A 21,506-nucleotide genomic window follows, 5' to 3' on the forward strand; every position below is an offset into this window, starting at 1 on the left:
AGCTGTTCAGAGATAGGGATAGACACAGGCCTCTCAATCCCTCTGCAGAACAGACTTATGGAGCTGCAGGGGCAGCACAAATATGTGTTTGGAGGGAGAAAAAAAATAGTTGCTTTTGGCCCCCCTGAGATGCTTGACTTTCTGTCTTCCCCTGAAGGGCTCTGAGTAATTTGAAGGGATGCGTTGTAATAATATTTACATACATAGTATTGCATAGTATTTACCAAATAGAATTGGAAGAAACTGTTGCTACTTACTTTGACTTGCAGTTAAGTGGCATCCAAGGCATCTAGCCAAGCACTGAAAATAACTGATGGGAAGGAAGAAGTGTGAAATACGACCCACTATCTCTACTCCTAACACATGGCTTGTTGTTCCTGACTCTTGGGGGTTTGATTCCTCAGCCTACAGGCAGTGCCAGTAGAAGAGGGGCCCAGCTCATTCATTTTCTGTGCAAACTGGCATCTTTGATCTAAATGCTGTTTCTGAGAATCAAGAGGAGATTAAGTCTTAGAGCTTAGATGGAAGGTTGTAGTTTTTGAAAATTTCAAAAACAGAAACACATTTGCTGTACTTGGAATAAGTCCTCTGAATCTTATCTTCCAATATGGCAAGCACAGCATATTCTTTGTTGAGTGTCATCTTCCAGTGTGCTTTCTCAAGGTTCATGATGTTTTACTGATGGTCTCTAGGTTCACAAATGTGGAGAGGTTATTCATACTGTGATGCTGATGTGGAAGTAGGTGCTGCAGTGACCAAGTCTCTGCTCTTCTTGAAAAGAGGATGTTCAGCATAGACTCAAAAGGCTATTACTTGAAAATTACCACTTTAAGTGCAAATATTCACACAGAAATACATAGGGGAATTGAATGTTTTGCGTAGAAGAATAGGCAGGATACCCTAAAACTGCTACCAAAGCCCAGTTTGACCTACCACAAAATTGTCTATAGGATGATTTTTTCCCCAGATTCCAAAGATAAGCATTAATTAAGGTAGGTAGAATAGTAAATAAATTTTGTAGAGCTTTGTTCTTGAGTGCTGGCATGTGAAATCAAGGTGAGTGATCTGAGAGCAATACCACAGTAAATGGCAGACTCCTCTGTGATAAAAAGGAGAGCATTGTGGTGACTTGCTGGAGCAACTTGGGAAAGCTTAGTAGTGATTTGGGCTGAGTCAGTACAGGAGAAAAATAGCAGAACAGTCAGAGAGAATTGCAAAGGAGGTCTAAAAGCATACCTAAAAAGTGTGTTATCAAGACCACACACCACACTGCTGGAGATAAGAGACTTTATTTTGCTGCATATCCAGAGTAGGAGTAATGTGAAGGGTCAGCATGGGAAGAAATCTGTGTTGACAAGCACTGGAAGTGTGTCAAATTGAAAGAAGTGCTTTCAACTAATTAAGCATGTAGGACTGAAAGGGTTCTCTTGGGACAGTGATTTCAGTTACATCTCTGGAGTATGTGTGTGTACACAAATACACAGACATGTGGGATGTCATATCATCCCTGCTGTAACTATCCATCCTTACCATTAGGTCCAGTAACCTTAAAATAATTCTGGTTTGGGTTTAGACTGTTTATGCCTTCACTATTTTACTGGCTCTTTGTTTTCTCATGGAGCATGACAAATCTGAATTGAATATGAAATTATTATTCCTGTAGAATAGTTGACCTAACAGCAGCCTTAAGCTTGCCAGGCAGGACTGCCATGTTGTCTGCCTTTTTTACCATTACACTGCAGGGCACTCTTGGAGGCTGTGTAAAGCATACACCTGAGAACAGGAATAAAAGGAAAGGAAGAAATTGTTGGCCAGAGAAACTTCAGAGGAATGGAGGCTTGAACATATAAAGTACTCTGTATTTCTAAGAGGTTATTGTCTATCCTGCAGTGGCAGATTTGAAATACAGAGTTCCCTTCTGGCCACTGTAACATATTCGACAGAGTTAGGGAAAGCAGTTTAAAATATGTTCAAACACCACCAGCAGTGATTGAAAGCAGCAAAGCCAAGAATGGGATTAGCATGTGGTACTCCTCACATAAGTGCCTATTGCTTAACAGCCTAATCTTCTTACGTGTATAAGAGCCACACACCTCCCAGCCCTTTTGAATTATGGCTGTTGTGCCAGTCAACCAAACATCAGATAAATGCAAAATTCAGGGATCTGCTCGTGGAAATGACATCCAAATCATATGCTTTCCAGTATTTCTATCTCTTCTGCTATCTGAATGCCAAATATGGATGGGGTTTTGCCCACTTGCCCTTTTTACTCTTGAATAGCTATTATTTCCATGTGTAGCCTAATGAAAGGCAGAAAAATGCCACAGGGATGTGCTAAGAAACTGTGATTGAAACATGAGAGGTTTCACTGTATTGGCAGGAAATAAAACAATACAAAGAGCTTAAAAGATTGTGGTCTTTCTCAACAGATTCTGCTGTCAGTGAGGTTTCTGCCTTTTTACTTGAGTTTGAAAAATTTGCTAAATTGTCTGTCCATGAGTGCAGAACAGAATAATAATTGTACTCATGCTGTTGCCCACATATAGCTAAAGACTTAACTTGTTTTGTCATGTCTCCCCTCCTGTTTTTCTGGAGGGCAGCTGCAGCCTGTGTAGACACAGTTGAGCTGGCTTTGATTTGCATGTGCAAGTGCCAGTGGCAGGGCAGATGTGGTGATCCAGGCTTCAGGTCCAGACTGGTTTGCCAAACCATCTCTTGGGGTCTGTGTCACTGGAGCTTTCCACTCACATCCATCCTGAACTCAGGTTGCACAACACAGAAACTCTTCAGAAATACTCTGGATTTCCGCCCTGATAAAAGCAACAAGAAATAATGATGCACAAGGCCATTACAAACTGTGTTTTCCAGCACAGGCTCCCAGAGAGAAGCAGCCAAGGAGCAAATCACCTACAGTGGGTAACCAGTCACCCATGGCCCTGTAAAGACTGAAAGGCAAACATCTGCCCTGAACAGCACCCTCACAAATGGCAGAATGCACCAGGAAAACAGGAACAAAAGATGCAGCAAAGAATGGGGCATCCTATCCAGACCCTGAAGAAATCCCAAAGATGTACTTGATTGGTGAGGGGACAGGGGGTTTGCCATGCAGTTTTCTCTTTCATTTGTTGAGCATCTCTTGTCTTACATGAGAGGTGTGCTTAGAAAGCTCTGTGAAGGCCTGTCTCATTTCTCACTTGTCCTGGGGAGGATGGACCCCAGGCAGTTTCCCAGAGAAAAGAAGGACTGGGAAGCACAGGCAGGGCCCTCAGCAGCCTCTGCAGTGCCAACAAACCAGAGTGCCTGTCACATTCCCATAATCTGATGTCCCTGCCCCAGAAAAAGAGCTTAAGAAGAGAAACCCATCACTGTCACTGAGTTGGTGGAGAAAGAGCATGACATCCTGCCCCTGCCAGGGTGACCAGGGTTTCCAAGGGCACTGGGGCTGCCCCAGTTTATAGCTGCAGTTACTTGGAATTTTTGGGGGTTGCCACTGTTCAGCTAGGTGCTGGAAAAGCTGATGAGCCAGTAGCCTTATTTGCAATGAACAGCAGCCCCACCAACACACCCCTTTGCACGGGCATTTTTCAATTGTTAATAAAAATGGAACAGGAAAGTAGCTCATGCAAAGTAGCTGCTACTCACAGCTCCTGTTGGTAGGGTTTGCCATTGGCAAATAGGGAAATGTCTGGGTATATGCATGGCTGGGAGGGAACTCAATTGTTGAAAACAGGGTGACTGTCCCACCTTCAAGGAGCTCCAGACTCCAGTGTCCCTGTGGGTATGCCTGGCACTCTCTTTGCCATCCCTGGGAAGCAGCAGCCGCAGAGGGAGCTGCTTTGAAAGTACTGAGCTGGCTGATGGATGTGGGACATGAACAGCAAAGTAGCAATTCTAGATTTTTACCAGTGTTGTTTGTAGGCTTAAGCCCCCTGGGTGCTCCAGTGGTTACACGAGTGCACTGGGGGAAGCGTGTGTTCAGCCATACAGGGCTATAAATAAAATTCACATCAGACTCAGCACTTGCCTCAATGAAACATTTATGCACTAAATTGCATGATGAGGTTGGATGTGCTGCCAGGCTGCCTAGTCTTTGAGATAATCTGGTCTTCCTCAGAATTAATTTTCTTGCAGTGTTTTGCACACAAACGCAGCAGGCAGTAACTCACTGCTGACCTGGGCAGTGAGTTACTGAGGAAGAGGCTGATCACATCGAATTCTGCTGCTGCTGGCATAGACCTATTTATGCAAAGCTGGATGAACATCCAACTTTCTTATGACATTGAATCACACAAGAAAAAGTCACCCTTTTTAAATGAAATAGCTAGAAAAAATGGCATCCTCTAAAATGACAGGTCAGCCACCTTAACACTGGAGAGGAAGGGCTTTCCTAAGCAGAGCCTGACATGGGGCTGCTGCCCACAGCACAGGGTGTGCAAAGAGGTGGAGTTCACTAAGTGCACAGCCCCAGCACTTCTGCCTCCTGCAAAGGACTTGGCTTATTACACCCTCTCTTAAGCATAACTGGGCTCAAGAATAAGTTTATTCACTAGTCTAATCCTTTTTAATTTTGGGGTTTGTCTTTTGGAATCTGGATACTTTAATAAGGATTCAGCAGCTGTTGGTTCAGCTTTGCCTGTGCAGAATTCAGGGCTGACAGCTCTGGGCACTGGCCCTTAACATGCAGGCAACTTCCTTGCTCACTGCTCCAATTCCCTCCAGGCTGCACACTTTTTCACACCTTACAACAAATTGTGTTTTCTCTCTGAACCAGGAAACATAGGAAATTATCTTTTTTTTCTTTCTTCCCCTGACAGGTAATAGCAACTATAATACAGATAGAATGAATATAAAGCTGAGAAACAGAAGGGTCTGGGAAGGGGGGAGGCAAGTGTCTGTAGAAGCAGACGGAGTTGTAGGGGGAAACCCCTGGATCTATCAAATAAATAGAGCAGAAATCTTTCTTGCTTGGCCTTTGTGGTGTTATTATTAGAACAACCACGCCTGAGTGCACTAAAGCCGCACAACCTTCAAGCATCCACATCCAGCTCTGCTATGGCAGGGTCCTTTTTCTGCTTGGCTAAAAGAGGGACAGAATGAGAGGATGTGAAGATGAGAAGGATCTGTAAATGATAAATATGATCAACTTCAATAAAACAGTTATTTGGAAATCTTCAAAAATCTTCTCATGAGAAGAGCCATTAGTGTACGTCTGTTTGACATTGTTTGTTAGGAAACCAGCCAATGTTAATGGATCTACAGAATGGAATGGAGAATCCATTTAAATGGTCTCTTGTCATTTTGTCATCCCACAAAAAAACCAATTACTTTAACTCAGGAATGAAATGAAGTGATAGTTTATATGATTCACTTGTATAGACTAAATTGATCAAAGTGCACACTAAAAATATGTTAACAGTCTATATCTGATGCCTGAAATGCAGCATTTCCTATCTCTGTGTTGACTTCTTTTCTCATTCAGTCTGATGTCCAGCTGTTAATCATTTAAAGACTGTGGCTTTACAGTTTCTATATTGCTTTATTTATTATGCATGTTACGATGATGCTGAGGGGCTGCAGCCACGCGCAGGCTCAGCATTGTAAAACAGCCTGCAGTGTAAAACACTGAGCAAAGGAAGTGCTGCCTGAAAGAGATACCTTATCCTCATTTCACAGAACAGAGATATAGGGAGTCTTAATATTTTACACCAGTTCCTAGCAGAAACATATGGTGAAGCTTCGACTGCACGTTTTTTCTAGATCTGAGTCCAGTGGTCTTTGTCTGCTGAATTACCCTGCCACAGGGTTGTCTTTTTTCTTTTAATGGAAGTAAGAGATTCAGTCCTGTGAAGAAAATTAGATATTCCGTAGTCCTTAAAGCTCACAGTCCTCTCCTGTGGTTGCATCCTCTGGCTTCAGCTCCCAGCAATGGTGCCCAGTTCCCAGGGGCAATCAGTGAGGGCCAGGCAAAATGTCATTGCAGAAGAACAGGCAATGTGCAAAGAACAGGGAAGGACATGCACAGGAAAATGTGCAAGGAATGAAATGGAAGCAGATCCTTCTTTTGTCAGGTTTTTACTCATTGGTTAACTTTTTTCCATTTTACAGGAGGTTTTTTTCAGAGCTTTGCTGCTCTGAGGTTGGGATGCTATTCCTCAAACATCCAGACTAATTGCATTCATTGTGGGTTTATACTTACTTATCCTTGGGTCAGCATTGTCCTCCACCCTACCCAGTGCTGCTCCCTCCCTCTGAGCTTCTTTCCTACTGCAGGCTGAGAACATTCATCCCCTTGTGGCTTTTTTTGCCAGCACTTTTGGTTTCTATTCTGGATCTTCTAGAAAATCCACTCCAGCTTTGGAGTATTTTAAAGGATTAGGCAGTTCAGTGAGTATTGTGCATTATTTCTACTTTCTTGGTGTCAGGAGAGTGTATATTCCCTGTTACCATGAATCAGAGATCCTCCAGGGAAAGGTGAGAAGACATGGATGGGTGCTGACTGGGGTCATAGCACCGGGTACTTTAAGCTTCTTAATGCTCTACCATTGGAAGATAAGCAGTGTATTTGTCTGCTGGCTAAGGGAGACTTGTTGGGTGGCTTAGAGGTCATGCTGTTTCATCTGTCACAGCAACGTGTGTCTACAAAAGTAGGTGTGTAGCAGAGCTTGCATGAACTTGGTTTCATTTTTAAGTCTCACACCAAGTATATTAACCCAACTCCTACTTTTATTTGTAAAACACCGTTGCCAAGGCCAAAAGAGCTTTCTACAAGCTAAATTTGGCAGCAAAATCTATTCTAGTCTGATGAAATGTCTGAAAATTTCGTAAGTAGGTAAAACTTTCCACTCACTTACTGATATTCATCACAGACAACTACTAGCGCTTCAGTCTAGACAGATTTTTCTGGGAGTAAGAAGGAACTGCTTGTGCCTGCCTTTTCATTAGCCTCCAGGGTACAATTTGTGATCATGAATATCACATGCCCTAGGCAATACAAAGAATGGGTGGGGTATCATTACTACAGCCTAAAAATTTTTGTCCTGAGCTGAGATTCCCAAGGAGGAAGTGTGGCTCAAAACAGGTTCAGGGCAAGTTGCTTTGTGTCTCAGTCCCTTCTATGTAAAACAGACATAGTGCTTCATCACCTTCAACAGGTAAAGGATATATAAAATCAACTTGTCCCAGTGTGGTGTTTCCCTACTGCAGTGGTAACAGACAAGCCATCAAAAGCTCTGCCTGCAATTTGGCAACATTACGTTTTTGCAATGTCAAAAATTTAATTAGCAAATCCTCATGATGAGCAAGCACTGACAGGTTGCTATAATTCATTCTATTACCTTCCTCCACTATCATTTTTTTTCTCCCTGAGGTGCCATTCCTTGCACTCACACCATGCCAGCTGCATGGAGCAGCACCACAAATGTGCTGAAAAATGTCTGAAACTCCACCTGCAAAAATCCACTGAGAAGCAAAGCAAAGCTCCCCACCAGACAGAGAGTTTGGGGTCCCTTCATTTTTGCTGAATTTCTGAGAACCTCAGCAGGTCTGTTCATCGTATCATACCATCACTTCCATTAGGACACCTACAAATTTTGGTGAACTGTTGGGGTTTTTTTCTAATCAAAGAAACTGATAGTTTCTCATCATCCCACACATGGCAGCATGGTTCCTAGGTTCCTCCTCTTCTTTCTGCTCCCTTTTTCTTCTCAGTTCTTTCTCTATGCAAAGCACTGGTATGCCTTCAGACTGAGTGAATGTTGTTTTGCATTAAAGAAAGCAACAAAATTAAAAAGACCAAAGCATCTCCACCAGAGAGCCATTCTCTGCCATGATGCACTGGCTACCCCTCAAAAAAGGGTAAGAGAGTACAAAAGCAGGGAAGTAGATGAGAGCCCTGAGATGTGCCAAGGAGAGGAGTGCATGGCCAGTGGGGTGACCAATGTGAGGCACACTGGTTCTTTGGCTGCTGACTGGGAAGGGAAGGAAGCCCAGGAGGTACCTCCTGTGCACGAGGGTGCTGACTGTGTCACACTGTGCTGTGAACAAAGCAGCTGCAGCAGCTCCTTGGCCTTAGACTGGAGTCTGTGTGTGCTGGTGCCAGTGGGAGCAGGATTGAGCCCAGTGCTATCCTTGAGGATGTGCCACCTGCTCTGCTGCATTATGTGGGCTGAGGATGAGCTGGGGCAGAGTGCTGGCATCTCCCATGGCCCTCCACTCCTGCTTTAGCCCTTGGAAAGCTACCTACTGTGTACCCTGAGGCTGGGAATAGTCCATGGGACTCCCATGAGTGCCACCACTCCTGAGAAAGTCTCTCAAACCTTTAATGGACTTGATTCATATAATTTTCAGAGGCAGACTTCTGGGATTTCTCTTTAGAGGAACTGAAGTGTTCCTGTCCCTCAGAAGTCCCATTCTATTAAAGGAACCTCTTTTGACAGTCAAAGTCTCTCAGCAGGGCAAGCAGTTAATCTCAGTCATTATACCCTGGAAGGCAGTGAACTAGCAACCTGTGTCAGAAACTAGTTGAGTGTAACATGATGTAGTGAAAGAGCACATTGGAAGGAGAATGAGTAAATGGAAGACCTATTCCTCCCACTGCCTTTGCTCAAAATGTCATTGTGGAAAGATAGCGTAGCTTCTTTGTATTTTTGTTTTGCTGTCTATAAAATAATTATCCCTTTGGTCCATTTATATAAAACACTGATAAAGTATAAATTCATCTGCTTGCTTCCATGGAGCCATTTGCAGTCTGGTAAAAGGGCTTTGCTTAAATGCTAACTGGCATAACGTGATAACAGATGTGGAGACACAGAGAAGATAATATTTGCTGCTATTTGATGGGAGTAAAAGTGCTGTAACAAGCCCAGCTTCTGCTCTTGACAATGCTGTTCCAAGCAAGAACCTTTCCTTTTCAGCTAGGTTGATGGGACACTAGAAGTCTAATGTTGCACTCTATTTTTTATCCTACAGCTGTCTCCAACCTTGATGCAGAGAGCAAACTGAGTGTCTACTACCGAGCCCCTTGGCACCAGCAAAGAAACATCTTTGTGCCCTCCAGCAGGCCGCCCTGCGTGGAGGAGCTGCACCGCCACGCCAAGCAGCACCTGCGAGCCCTGCGCAGAGGTACGTGCTCCCCTGCCCCAGCCCTCACACCCAGAACCTCCCCATGGCCCAGCCCAGCCTGCAGGAGGATGCTCAGGCACGAGCATTCAGAACTGTGGGCACTGATCTACACTGGGGCTTAGGTACTCATGCTAAGAAATCACAGAAGTGTAGAATCGCAGAATGGTTTGGGGTTGAAGGGACCTTAAAGATTATCTAGTCCCAGCCTCCTTCACAAGAGCTGAAACTGGAGCCCAGTGGTACATAATATGGAGGATGTCTGTGTCCTTCAAGAGTAGCAGCTGAAAGTCAGGTGATAGATGTCCTGGACAGCTTGGAGGGGTTGGGCAGTTCTCCCCTTCCCAGGCTAGGAACACTTTCTGACATTGCCTAACAAACTGCAGACCTGTGGCCTCAAAGCAACACAAAGAGGAAGCAGGAGCAACAGAGTCATAACCAGGCTCCTGGATCCCTGCCATAAAGAGAATTTACTAGATGCAAACATCTGGATGGTCCTACAACAGCACATTAAAGGGAAGGCAAAAGATGGGGAAAGGTCAGTTTTCACTGGGAACCTAACTAAAAGAAAATTATTACCAGGACATAAGACAAAGCAGGCAAACAAGCCTGTCTTTCTTCTGTGCCATAAGGAGGGAGAAAATCCATGCAGGTCACCCTTAAAATGTTCAGCAGCAGCCTCCTGTCTTGAAGTGTTTTGCACCAACAGCTCTAATTGCCTTGCTCCTTTATTACTGTTATTAGCTTATAATAATAATCGATTACTTAGAACTGCAGAGCATCTGTTAGCTAGATAAGATGTTCCAATTAATTACCACATTTGACTGTCTCTGCAGGTTTTAGGTCAGGAACACACTGTGGATGTAGTGTCTTTATATCACGGCAAGGAGTGATACAGCCAGATTGCAACCACAGTAGTGCTGGAGTAGAGCAGAAGTTCTTTTCTGTTCTCAGCAGTTCTGCTTTGCAGTTGTCCCAGAACCAGGCTGATCTTTGCCTGCCATCTTGTGGGCAGGAGAAATCCTGACAGCAGCATGGGAAGGCAGCTCCAGAAAATGTCTCATCATTTTAAAGTTACAAATCTCAGTCTTGGCAATTTCCCATCCTCCACAATTAATGGCAGCTGTGCAGGTTCAGCAGGCAGCTTGTCATGTGCTGCCTTATCTTATTTTCCAAATAACTGCATATATGGGGATGAAATGTTAGTCTGAAATTTACTCTAAACATGTTTATTGTATCTCAACTCTCTCTTCTATCAGAATTTCATTATCTTTCTATATGTTTAACCAACAGCAATTAAAACTAAATTTTAGGTCAGAAAACAGCTATGCTAGCAGCAAACATTGTTGACTGGACCACAGGAAATGGAGCAGATGAATATAGTATCTCTTTTCAGCAGCACTTCATGCGAACAGCAATTATCTAACTGTCACCTAAAATTAGAGATGGGAGGTCCATGAGAATTCTCCCATTCACTTGTAAGGTTCCAGAGACTTGGGACTGGTGGCCCAAGTTCCCTTGCTGATGCTGGAAGAGGACTGAATACTGTGAGCCCATGCTGAAGAAGACTCCTGTGGGCCTAGGGTGGATAAAGAGCTTGACCTTCCCAGGATGATCTCCTTCATGCTGGAACCTGAGCATTACCCCTTCAACAACCTTCATGATGTCAAGCCAATGCTCAGGACCTGTCACTGCCTGCAGCCAGGGAAAAAAATCCCACCTGGAGCTGTGTTTCTTTTTCTCACCTCAGAGTAATATATTTTATGAGTAGGATGCAGGCATAGTTACTGCATCTCAGTATTCAAGGCAATAGGAGGTGCAGGTTCCTGCTGGAAATCAGGCCTTGGGTCTCAAGTGTCTAGAAGGTAACTCTATTGTCTCTTGGGATAAATGGTATAAATCTCATCTGGGGACAATTCAACTGCAGTGCATATGCTGGGGTGTATTGTATGGGCATTGCTCTTCTGGGTGCACAGATGTTCAGTTAGTGCTTCTCCCCTTCAGCTGCACAGGAATCATTTGTACCAGTCACTGGGGAAGAGAAGAACCTTTGTCTTCAGAGTCCACTGTCCTGTACCTGTCTCTGTTGTGCTGTTAATAGAGATACTTGTATGCTTTTAACACTTTGAAAGACTTGTGTCTTCTTTCTCATCCAAAACAGAACATCGAAGCCGAGGTGATAACAGAGAGCAAAAAATCCAAGGTCCCATAGCAGTGGTGGCTCCCCCCTTTCCTCCCTTCCCTGCAATCTGCAGCCAAAAGAGGCAAGCGATAAAGGACCGGCATTTGCTACCAGTAAGTCTTTCACTACAGCTACCACATACAAACACATTTTTGGCATGGTGGGACCTAAGTGTGACAGTGCTTCACAAGTGCCCCCTCCCCAGACTGCTGCAGGTACAACAGTGCTGACCTCAGAGACTGTCAGCAGCATATCACAGGTCACATCATCCAGCAGCCAGCCAGGGGGGCTGTTTTCAATCACAAACCTCTTGCTTTTCACCCATGGCCAGCACACATGGCTCATTCACACCCTCCTCCACAAGTCCTCCTCATTCAGCACTCAGGCTGTAGAGGCAGCACCTTGAGGACTCTGCTGTAATTTCAGCCCTGGCTTTACCATTGCCAGGAGCCAAGAGCTCAAGGGTTTTGAGTGCTGGCTTGAGGCTTGTGTGTGTGCAGGAGGTTTGGGAGCATGACCCCAGCTACAAGGAGCTGCACTTTCCATAGTCTTGTTTTGCAATGTTCATCTCCATGCAGTTTTTCAGATGTTTCATGTCTCACATGTCCTTACAACCAGCCAAGCAGGAACTCCAGCTGAAGATCTGGTCCTGTATGTCTGTGCTGACTTGCCACTACTGCATTGATTTAAAATCAAGTTATTGTTGACAATATGGTATTTATCATTGATAAAGGAAACGTGCTAGACTGACAGCTTTAACTCTGATTAGGTCCATAATTCCCACTGGCTTCTGTGGCTCTGGGTGTTTTACTCATGGAAGTGTCATAGTAGCTACATTTTGCCTTGTATTAAGAGCCATTGCATTATTTAAAAGTTGCAGGTCAGACCTGGGCTTGGCTTTTAAGTGAGGCATTTGTCTCATGCCAGCCCTCAATCAGCTGGTAATAGATCTATTCTGCATCTGGCAGTTCAGGAACACTGGCATCTCAAGAGATGCTACACCTGTGAGTACATTATAAGCTTGGTGATGTAACCACATCACCACTAAATCATCACTTAGCTTAAAAATACAAGTGCATTTATCCTAATTCATTATATTAAGCATATTTAAATACTATAATGCTAAAGCACTCTCAGTGTAAAAAAAATCAATGTAAATGAGTCACACTTCCCAGGGACCAAAATATCTTCCAATCAGTCCATAGGAAAAGTTTTGTTTCTCATTTAAAATGCATGAAATTAACATTTGCATTAGTTTGACTGTTCTGGCTCTTTGACTGCTTATCTGGTAATTTTGAGACAGCATCACCATCACTGCAGGCTTTGAACAGGTTAAATTTGGCCATATGATTCAACTTAAAGGAGATATCCTGATGTTAAAGGACAGCATAGAAAAGAGTTTGAAAACATAAAGAAGAAACAGGATTACCTGTTTCTTCTTTATAAGTCATCATCAAAGCTAGTGCTGTTGTAGGGTCATTGAAAGGTAAAAGGAAGGTGATGCCATGTGAAGGATCAGAACTAGTTACAGATGATAGCTTGGACAGGCTATTGAACATAAAACTCTCTTAGTATCAGATGGGGAACAAGGCATCTCTTTGAAATTGCATACACAGTGCTTAAAGGCCTGAATCTCTGCTGTGTTTGGAAAGCAACCAGTGCATTTCATATATTACCTCCATCTGTGGAACACAAAATAATAACAAATAGGGAGCAATTCTCTGAGTCCTGTATTAGTTGACAAAATTAAGTCATGCTGAACACAGATGTCTTGGCTACATCTGAAAGTCCACCTTTTTCTTTTCAAGAAGGAAAACATTAAGCTTTGTGCCCACCCATATCAGACCTCCTTTTGGAAGCTGACTGGGTTCAGTGTTCCCCTAAGGAGAAGCAAACAAGAGCTGTTGGAGGGCTGTTGTACTACTGATTTCAAGGCATCTGGCAATGTTCTGCTTTGGAAATTGCAAATACAACACGCCCAGAGTACTTCAAAGTGCCTTGACCCATTTCTGTGAAAATCCCTTGTTAATGGGGCAACTTAAAAATTAAAAGTGAAGAAGACAAGATGAAGCTGCACATAAATGTTCTGTTGGTAGAGAGGTTAATCAGAGATTTTGCAAGACACTGCAACAATGGTGAATAGCTAATTGATATTGTGCCAGCCTCCATGATATAATGATATTATTACAAGAGAAAGTTGAGAATGCTGTTATTGGCTAGCTTGCTCTTTTTGGCATAAGCTCTTTATGACTGACATCTGCAAAAGTTTATGTGCTTCAGGGACTGCTGGTAGTGTTTGATATCTGATTCCAGTTGATGGTATCATCTAGTCATCAATGAACTAAAGATGCTAAATCCACAAGAATTTTTATTCATGACATAGCAGTATGTTGTGTATTCCACTCTTCTGATGCATTGGGAAGGTGCTAAAGGGAGCAATACTACACAACCAAAAGAGCCCCTTTTTGTGTTTCTTTTAAACTAGGAAAGGAATCAACAAGAAGCTGGGGAATTTTTGAAAGTTACAGCGTCTAACTTTTCCAAACTGATCTCTAAGTTAAATGCATGTATTAAGATACTCAAATAAGAAACTTGATTTTGAGGAATGTTCAGACTACCATTGTGAAACCTGTGGGAACAACCACAACTGAAAGTTACTGAGAAAACAGGTTACTTATATCACAGTCAAGGCTCCCTATGTGTGCACCTTTTGGCTGCTGCTACCAATTAGGTGGCTATGAGCTCTTCCAAAGATCTAGACAGAATCAGTCACAGCAGATGAAGACCCACTTTTAATCACAAAAAAAAAAAGAAAGAGAAAGATGCCAAAGTCCCACAGATTCCAAGAAAGAACAAATGAATTCAAGTTCAAAGCAAGTAATGCCAGCATAAATGGGTCTGGAAAGACATTTTGGACTGTTCCATCACAAGATCACTTTGTTGTGGAGAAAGAGTAGAGAAATAGAAATGGAATAGGCTCTTTCATGTCTACTCTTATTACAGGAAATTCCCTGATTTGGCTGATGAAATGTCCACTTAGCCCAAAGGCCAGAAGGGGATCCGTCAGGAAGGAGTATAAGAACAGGGCATGGTTTATGCCTTTTATTGTCTTATGATTTATCATTCCAGTTTCACACAGAAACTGGTTACAGAGTTCCTGGGCCAGAGATCAGAGTAATAGCCACCAAAGAACCTCTCTGTGTTGACTGTGAGACTTTAATCCAATTTTTTTAAATTTACACCTTCAGCCTCACAGCATCTGTGACAATGACTTTAAAAACCTGTATGAAAATGTAGCTTTTGTTTGTTTCAAACTCAATGCCTCCTAATTTCATCATATCCCTTCTGGTTCTCAGACTATGAGAAACAGTAAGCATTGCTTTCTCATTCCCTTTCTCCATGCTCATCATGGTTTTGCAGACATACTTCACTTAAATTTCCTATCCATTCCAGTCATTCACTTTTAAAACTAAAAACCAGCATAATTAGTCTCTCTCTATAGTAAATAAATATAGAGCCAAACATATTTAAAAGTATCATTCATTGAGACATTTTTGCCAATGAAGAAGAAAAAAACCTCAAACCAAACCAAAAATAATCTGAGGGGAGTATGAGAAAGTTATGGACTTGCTAAAATGAAGAAAATATTTCTTACACATGTTCCCATGACAACCCTGCCTGTAGCACTGCTGAGGCCAGTCATTCAGTGTAAAGATGCTGTGTCATTCCAACTGCATTTCAGACTTCTCTTTAATTTTTTCTGCATTTTTTCTTTCTTGGGTTTCCCCAGTCCAGCCAGCAAGGCTCTAAAATTTCTGTATTCCAGTTCAGAATGTTATGGGACCACATTTTCTCAATCCCCATATGACACAGCTATTATAATAAAACCAAGGAGATGGAGCAAGGAATTCAGTATTTGGAAATTTACACTCACAATTGCAAAAATTTCACTGTCAGTTTATTCATAATTATAATCTGAGCAGGAATGTAAGAGACAAGAAGCAGGAGGGTTTTTTCCAGACAGGGTTTTTCTGTCCCTGAGGCCTCAGCTAGAGCACATGGGAAAATAATGTATTGGGTAATTTTATTCCATCTCCTTACCATTTCAACAATATTCCCTATGGTCCTCTTTAGGATGCTTTGTACAGCAAAGGCAAGGAAGTACAACTGAATACACTAAGTTTCACACAGTTTTGTGCTAAAGCCAGATGAAGCCTCAGTAAGAACAGAGTTAAGGGACAGGCATGAATTGGCTCTGCACTTTGTGTGTGCAGAAATGCTGCCTGAAGCTGTTAGAAACAAAACCTACCTGACTTTATTCATCAGACTGAACTTGTACAGCATCATTTGTGCAATGAGCCTAGTACTTACTACCCTGTACTGTGGGATGTTTATTTTGTACCTTTGTCTGCTGAAATGTCACATGTATTATGACTTCTGTCACAAAACATGTCTTAGTTTTGTCAAAACACTGGAGCCGTACATTAATCATTAAAGGATTGTCAGTACTTTAGCTGATTGCATTTGTGATGCTCCACAAGAAAAGAAAACATCCACAAGCAGAGAAAATAAAAACTTGAGGAGAATGAAACATATAGGAATATTAACACTGGGAGCAGGCAGGTGAGCAGGGTTGTGATTTGCAGCAAAAATAGCAAGGCCAGAAATATTCCCATTATTTTCTCTTCAGCATCAGCTGACTAAGAAAGCTGCTGTATAGTTATGAATTTCTGTAGTTATGAAATTCTAATTAATTATAATTATGCATTCTAATCTACAATCAACTGTGCTCTGAAAATTCTGGAAAGCTGGTAGTGTTTTATTAGTATTTCTTCTCCATTCTCTAGACCTTCAAGTCTTACTATCATGCAAATAAATACCATTTTCCTTAACTCCTGTGAGTTTAGGAAGCAGCAGGCTCTCCATTTCACAGGCAGAGAGAAGGATACACAGAGATTAAAACCAGAGCCCCAGGAGTCAGTACTGTACTCCTGTGAGTGTAGGACTGAACACTTATTCTACATGTTGCCTTTTACAGGATGAATAACTGTTCTTAAATGAACAGTACATCTTACAGGATGTACTGTGCACCTTATTTCTGTGCTTCATGGGGTGAAAGCAAACTGTATGTATGTTTGCTGAAGACAGCAGCATATATAAAGCTTGCAGATGCTGAAGCAACATGCTGATGCTCTGCTTGGATGAATATCATCCACTATGTTCATAAGGTTATCCTGGGAGGGAAATTTCCCCCACCTACTGCAATAGAAGCCTGAAGTCAGAAATAATATTGATCCCTTATGCTTTTTGTTAGCTGCAGCTTTTAGGCAGCAGGAGTCAGAAATAATCCTCTGGAGAACAGCACTGTGCAGCAGACACCTCCAGCCCTCACCAGGGCTGAGACTCTGCCACCTAAATCTCTTTTGAGATAACCCCTTGCCTGCCTGATCAAACACAGCTGAGGGGGAAGGAATCAACTCAGTCACATCTAAATTCAACAAACATGTTGAGGATAAATGCTCTTGATGAGGCTTTAGCATTCTCAGTTTTTAATTAACTCAGGAAAAATTGTTTATTTATTCTTGGGTTTGTGTTTTTCCTATCATGGTTGCACTGTCTTCCATAGGCCCTATGCACTAAATTTGAAATCCCAGAATCTCCTCTAAGGCAACCACTATAGGAAAGGCAGGCTAGGTATATGATATAACACAAATTATACTTCTTGAAGCTATACATTGAAAATGCTATATGTTGAAATGCTATAATGTATGAATCTATATGTTGAAAATGCTGAACAACAGCCATGTCTCAGAGCTTTGGGGGATGGAAAAGAGAAGAGGGGCAGAAGTGGTATTTTTGTCCTGTTATTGACCCATTCATTTCCTTCTCCAGATCCCAGCTCTGGGACAATAAATGGGGCAAATTCATAATTGCCAGGCTGGCAAGTTTGTCAACTGCTGGTTTGCTTCTTTGTCACTGTCCTGATGGTATTTTAAGGTTTCAATTCATTAAAATAGTTAATGATGAATCCTGACTAACATATGTGCTGGTACTGCTCTTCCTAAAATCAGGGTGAGAGTGTTCAGGGGTGCTTCATCTCAGCCCAAGCTAAGTGCTGAAGGAAGGTGAGCTGAATTGCTCCTCAGCACAGCCACCATCTCTATATCTCTATCTCTCTGTTGACTAGTCAGACTTGGACATCTGACTATGTTGTGGTAAAGCACAGAAACCAAAGAGTTTCACATTGAAGTGACATGGAGCACTGAGAAAGCAGGTCATGTGCATATGCAACAAGATTTTTACTGCAAGGCAATTTCATGAGCACAGTGGCACCTCTGCAAAGAAGGCTGATGGGAAAGCTCAAGAAATAAAAATGCTCACATATGTCAGTGACAAATCCCTATTCAAGCAATTATGCACCAGTTTAGTTTCAAAGCAATCTTAGCCCATTAAAGAAAAATGCACACTTAAAGTATTCTGGCTTTGTATTTAACAGAATTATTATCAACGTTTATGTTTGCCAAGCACACCCACACAAAAGAAATTAGCTTTTAAAACTGCCTAACTTCAGATTTGCCCATTGGACCAGAACAGCCTTGGGTTTATAATACTAATATTTTGCTTAATTACGTGTTTACTCAGGACATTTAGAGATATTCTGGTTTTCTGAGTGAATGGGAACTTTTGAAAAGCAGCAGCTCCCTCTCTCCCCCTGCATGGAGGTGTTGAAATGCTGAGGCTGCTGCTCTGTGCTGTCATGCCTCAGCTGCCCCAAGGACTGCCACCACATGGAACAGGCACCAAGTGGCCTCAGGACCCCTTGGCGAGGCAGTGGTAGCACCAGCTCTCTCAGGGGCAAAACTGTGACAGCAGAAACTTAAATTTTGCTTAATTTTTGTCCTATCTCTCATGGATATTCCTATCTCTAATGACAGGAACTTACCTAGAAGTTTGCCCTGCCACGCTTAAGCAGGGACCTGAGCCTCTGGCACATGAAAGGATGGCTGTAGGTACTCTTCTCTTTCTGCACTGACAATCACAGGCCATGGGACATTGCAAAGATTTTCATATTCTGAACTCTTGTCACCTCAGCATTAGTCAGAGACCTTCCATGAGGAACTGAATTTCAATCCTGGTACCTGCAGTCAGTATGCTTAGAGCAGGTGACTGGAAACTTATCATACCTTAGTATCTGAGGAGTAATTAGACTGAAATTGTTGATGTATTCAGTATCTCCACAGCCTTTGTTGCATGAACAGAGGCGTTACTCCTGAGATAAGGACTTTTCCCAGCTTGGGAGAGCTGGTTTTCCAATAGCTTGGGCAGAAACTAAGCTGCTGGAAATGTTCACAAATGTTCAACAGCTCTATTGATTTCCCCTGCTCTGGTCTCCTGTATGCCTTATGGACAGTTCATCTGGAGGCTTCCCATGGGCACATGGGAACAAGAGAAAAGAGGAGATGTATATCTAGGAAGAGATACAGGATTAGGACTTTTGAGACTAAGTACAACTTTTTGTCTTGAGAAAAGAACATATAATGCAGAGTCTTTCAAACTGAGGCTTGTCCATCTGTCACAGCAGTGTTGATAATGACTGATAATGACTGGGAGGAAAAACATTCATAGAATTATTTGGCATTATTAGTCTGCTAACTGATGCATGGAGAGATAATAACCCCTACCAAGAAGCATGTGCTGGAGATTTCCAGAGTTGCCAACAGACCTGTTTTCTTTATCTCTATTTTTAATTTTCTATTTCAAAAGAAGTCAGCTGTCCTTCATTCCTTGATTTTGAAAACTGGACGTTGCCACAAACAAACCAGAGTTTCTGACAGAAGAGGATTTGGGAGGTATAGGGATTCAACAGGAACCGGGACATTGTGACCATTGCTATTTGTCCTTTCAAGTGTTACAAGAAGTGACAAAAAGCCAATTACTTGTTGTCACCCTGCCACAATGACTGCAAATGTAGAGAAACAGTGATATCATCAGAAACATATAGCAATCAATGTATTTGGTAAATCACCATCATTATTTACATCCATTTGCTTAAAAATGAAGAAAAAAATTGGAAAAAAACCCCTAATATTTATGAAAGAATTTACATTTATAAAGCAATTGGATATGTATCTTGCAGTGCTTCAGCTCCAGGCAGAACACAGTTTGAGTTACCAAATCAATACAAGGCATTCTTGGGGCAATTTAAGCATGTCTGTACAAGGAGGCTGAACCAATTCCACTGCAGTTTTGTCTCATCCACGTAAGCAAAACCAGCACAGACTTCACAAGGGTCCAAACCAATCTGTTGTGGGAAATAAACCCATCAATAGGAAACAGGATGGAAATCTCTGCTCGTTTTGGCTCTGATGCTAATTTATCCAGACAAAAATTATGTGCTTTTACAATAATTGCTTTCTGTATGTTTTTAATTTTAATTTTTTTTTTCCACATTTCGCATTTATAGTTTAACAGCACCCGTTCGCCCTCCCCAATTGAGTGTTGCCACATGACCCCCTGGAGTAGAAAGGTACTGGAAAAACAAGCAATCCTCAATTAACAGCCCTGTCTCACTCTTCTCCCTTCCAGATCCTAACCCTTCCTCTTGCTTGCTTTTCACTTCCTAACTTTACTGCGCTAAAAGAAGCCATTTCTGTTTTTCTTATGTCAGTAAGACACAAAAATAACTTTTTTCCCCCCTTTTTTCATTCTTCACACCTTGGATGGGTTTCAGGAGCTCAAGGCCACAAAGCTGCTCCCCTCTATCACCTCCTTTTAAAGGGCTGAACTCGGGCAGGCTCAATAGCATTAGCAATTGCATTTAATTCTCCTGCCATGTTTTGCAACTGCGCTGTCTTTTTTTCCTTAACGGTAAGAAATGGTTTGGACAATTTGGACACACCAATAGCAGGTATTTATTTATTCTCTGGCCATGTAGTGATGATTTGGTGATGCCACTGCTTGGAGAGCAGGAGCTCTGGCAGGCAGGGTCACTTTGCCTGCTTTGTCCAGCACTTCTTTGTCATCCAGGGAAGGATGAATTTGGCAACAAATGCTGTGTGTGTGTTTGTGTGTGTGTGTGTGTCCCCACGTGCCTGTGCGTGTGTGCAAGGGTGGGTTTTTTGCATGCATGCATCTAACTTAGGGCGGGGGCTGGGGGGAGTTACCTAGGAAACAAAGTCTTTTGTGCTTGAAGTTTATATGAGCTATTCACGTCTGCCGGGAATCGGCACAAAAGCTGCAGGCTGAAAGAAGGCTGCAATGTTTGACTGAAACCCTACGTGGGAAAAGAGGGTTTTCTCCGGGCGGGAGAAGAGGAAACGTGTGTTGTCTTGGGTCTGGGGGTGCTGCAGGAGGGGACACTGATGAGGTAAGTGCGTGCCCTCCAACAGGTTAAATAGCAGCTGCAGTGTTAAGATCTTTAATGCTTTTTGGGTATGTACACAGTGTTTGGCAAGCCTGAGATGGTTAATTCCCCCAGGATTTGTGAGCAGCCTGGGCGGAGGAATGGCAGAAGTGCAATGGCAGACAGGGCACGATCCCGCGGTGTTCAACACCCACCTGCTCAGTGCTCTGCCATGGCAATGTAGGACAACATTTTATCTTTGCCCTGCTTGCTACCCAAACTAAAACTGGCAGATAAAGTGTAAACAGCGGGCGTGGAGGAGGAAGGCTGGTAGTTAAGCAGCTGGGAATTCAAGACTGAAGAGAAAGCCAGTCAGAAAGGGACTGCACTTCATTTTTAACAAATGAGAGGCAGACAGATGTCCTGAGCTGGCCAAACAGTTGTCACGGCTTACAGAAGAATGTATTAATGGAAGGAGGGAGGGAAATTAGGCAGAAGAAGGCAAAGGTAAGTGTTTCTCCCCTCTGTCCCTTCTAAACAAAACAGAAACTTTTTTTTTGCAAACAAAGAGACCCTCAAACCTAAGTTGGCAGCCAGCACCACATGAAAACGCACTTGCTTTATTTCTCTTTGCAAGCCAGGGTATTGGGGGATTTGTTGTTTCTGCCCAAAGAAAGCAAACTGCCTGTATTTCTTCTATGCTGTTTACTTTTCTCTCTGTTTCTTCATCTTTAGCATCTAGTACTTCTTGTAGTATGCTATAAAAATATGCATGGTTTCTAAACAATCTTTTGAATGTCTTCTGGTGGTGGCTAATGTTTTCTTTGATTGTTATCGCCCTGTCCCAGCACTGTCAACACCTGC

General features: G+C 42.6%; 1 protein-coding gene across 1 annotated transcript in view; it reads left to right on the forward strand.

Moving 5' to 3' along the window:
• NHS (NHS actin remodeling regulator) overlaps positions 1 to 21,506 on the forward strand; it is a 242,136-nt gene that overhangs the window by 206,964 nt on the left and 13,666 nt on the right. The window contains exons 2-4 of the mRNA XM_079313199.1: positions 8,968 to 9,120; positions 11,279 to 11,412; positions 19,764 to 19,826. Of these exons, the coding sequence (XP_079169325.1) occupies positions 8,968 to 9,120; positions 11,279 to 11,412; positions 19,764 to 19,826 (350 nt within the window). The remainder of the gene's footprint in view (positions 1 to 8,967; positions 9,121 to 11,278; positions 11,413 to 19,763; positions 19,827 to 21,506) is intronic.

Source organism: Erithacus rubecula, assembly GCF_903797595.1.
Source record: "Erithacus rubecula genome assembly, chromosome: 1".
NCBI lineage: Eukaryota > Metazoa > Chordata > Aves > Passeriformes > Muscicapidae > Erithacus > Erithacus rubecula.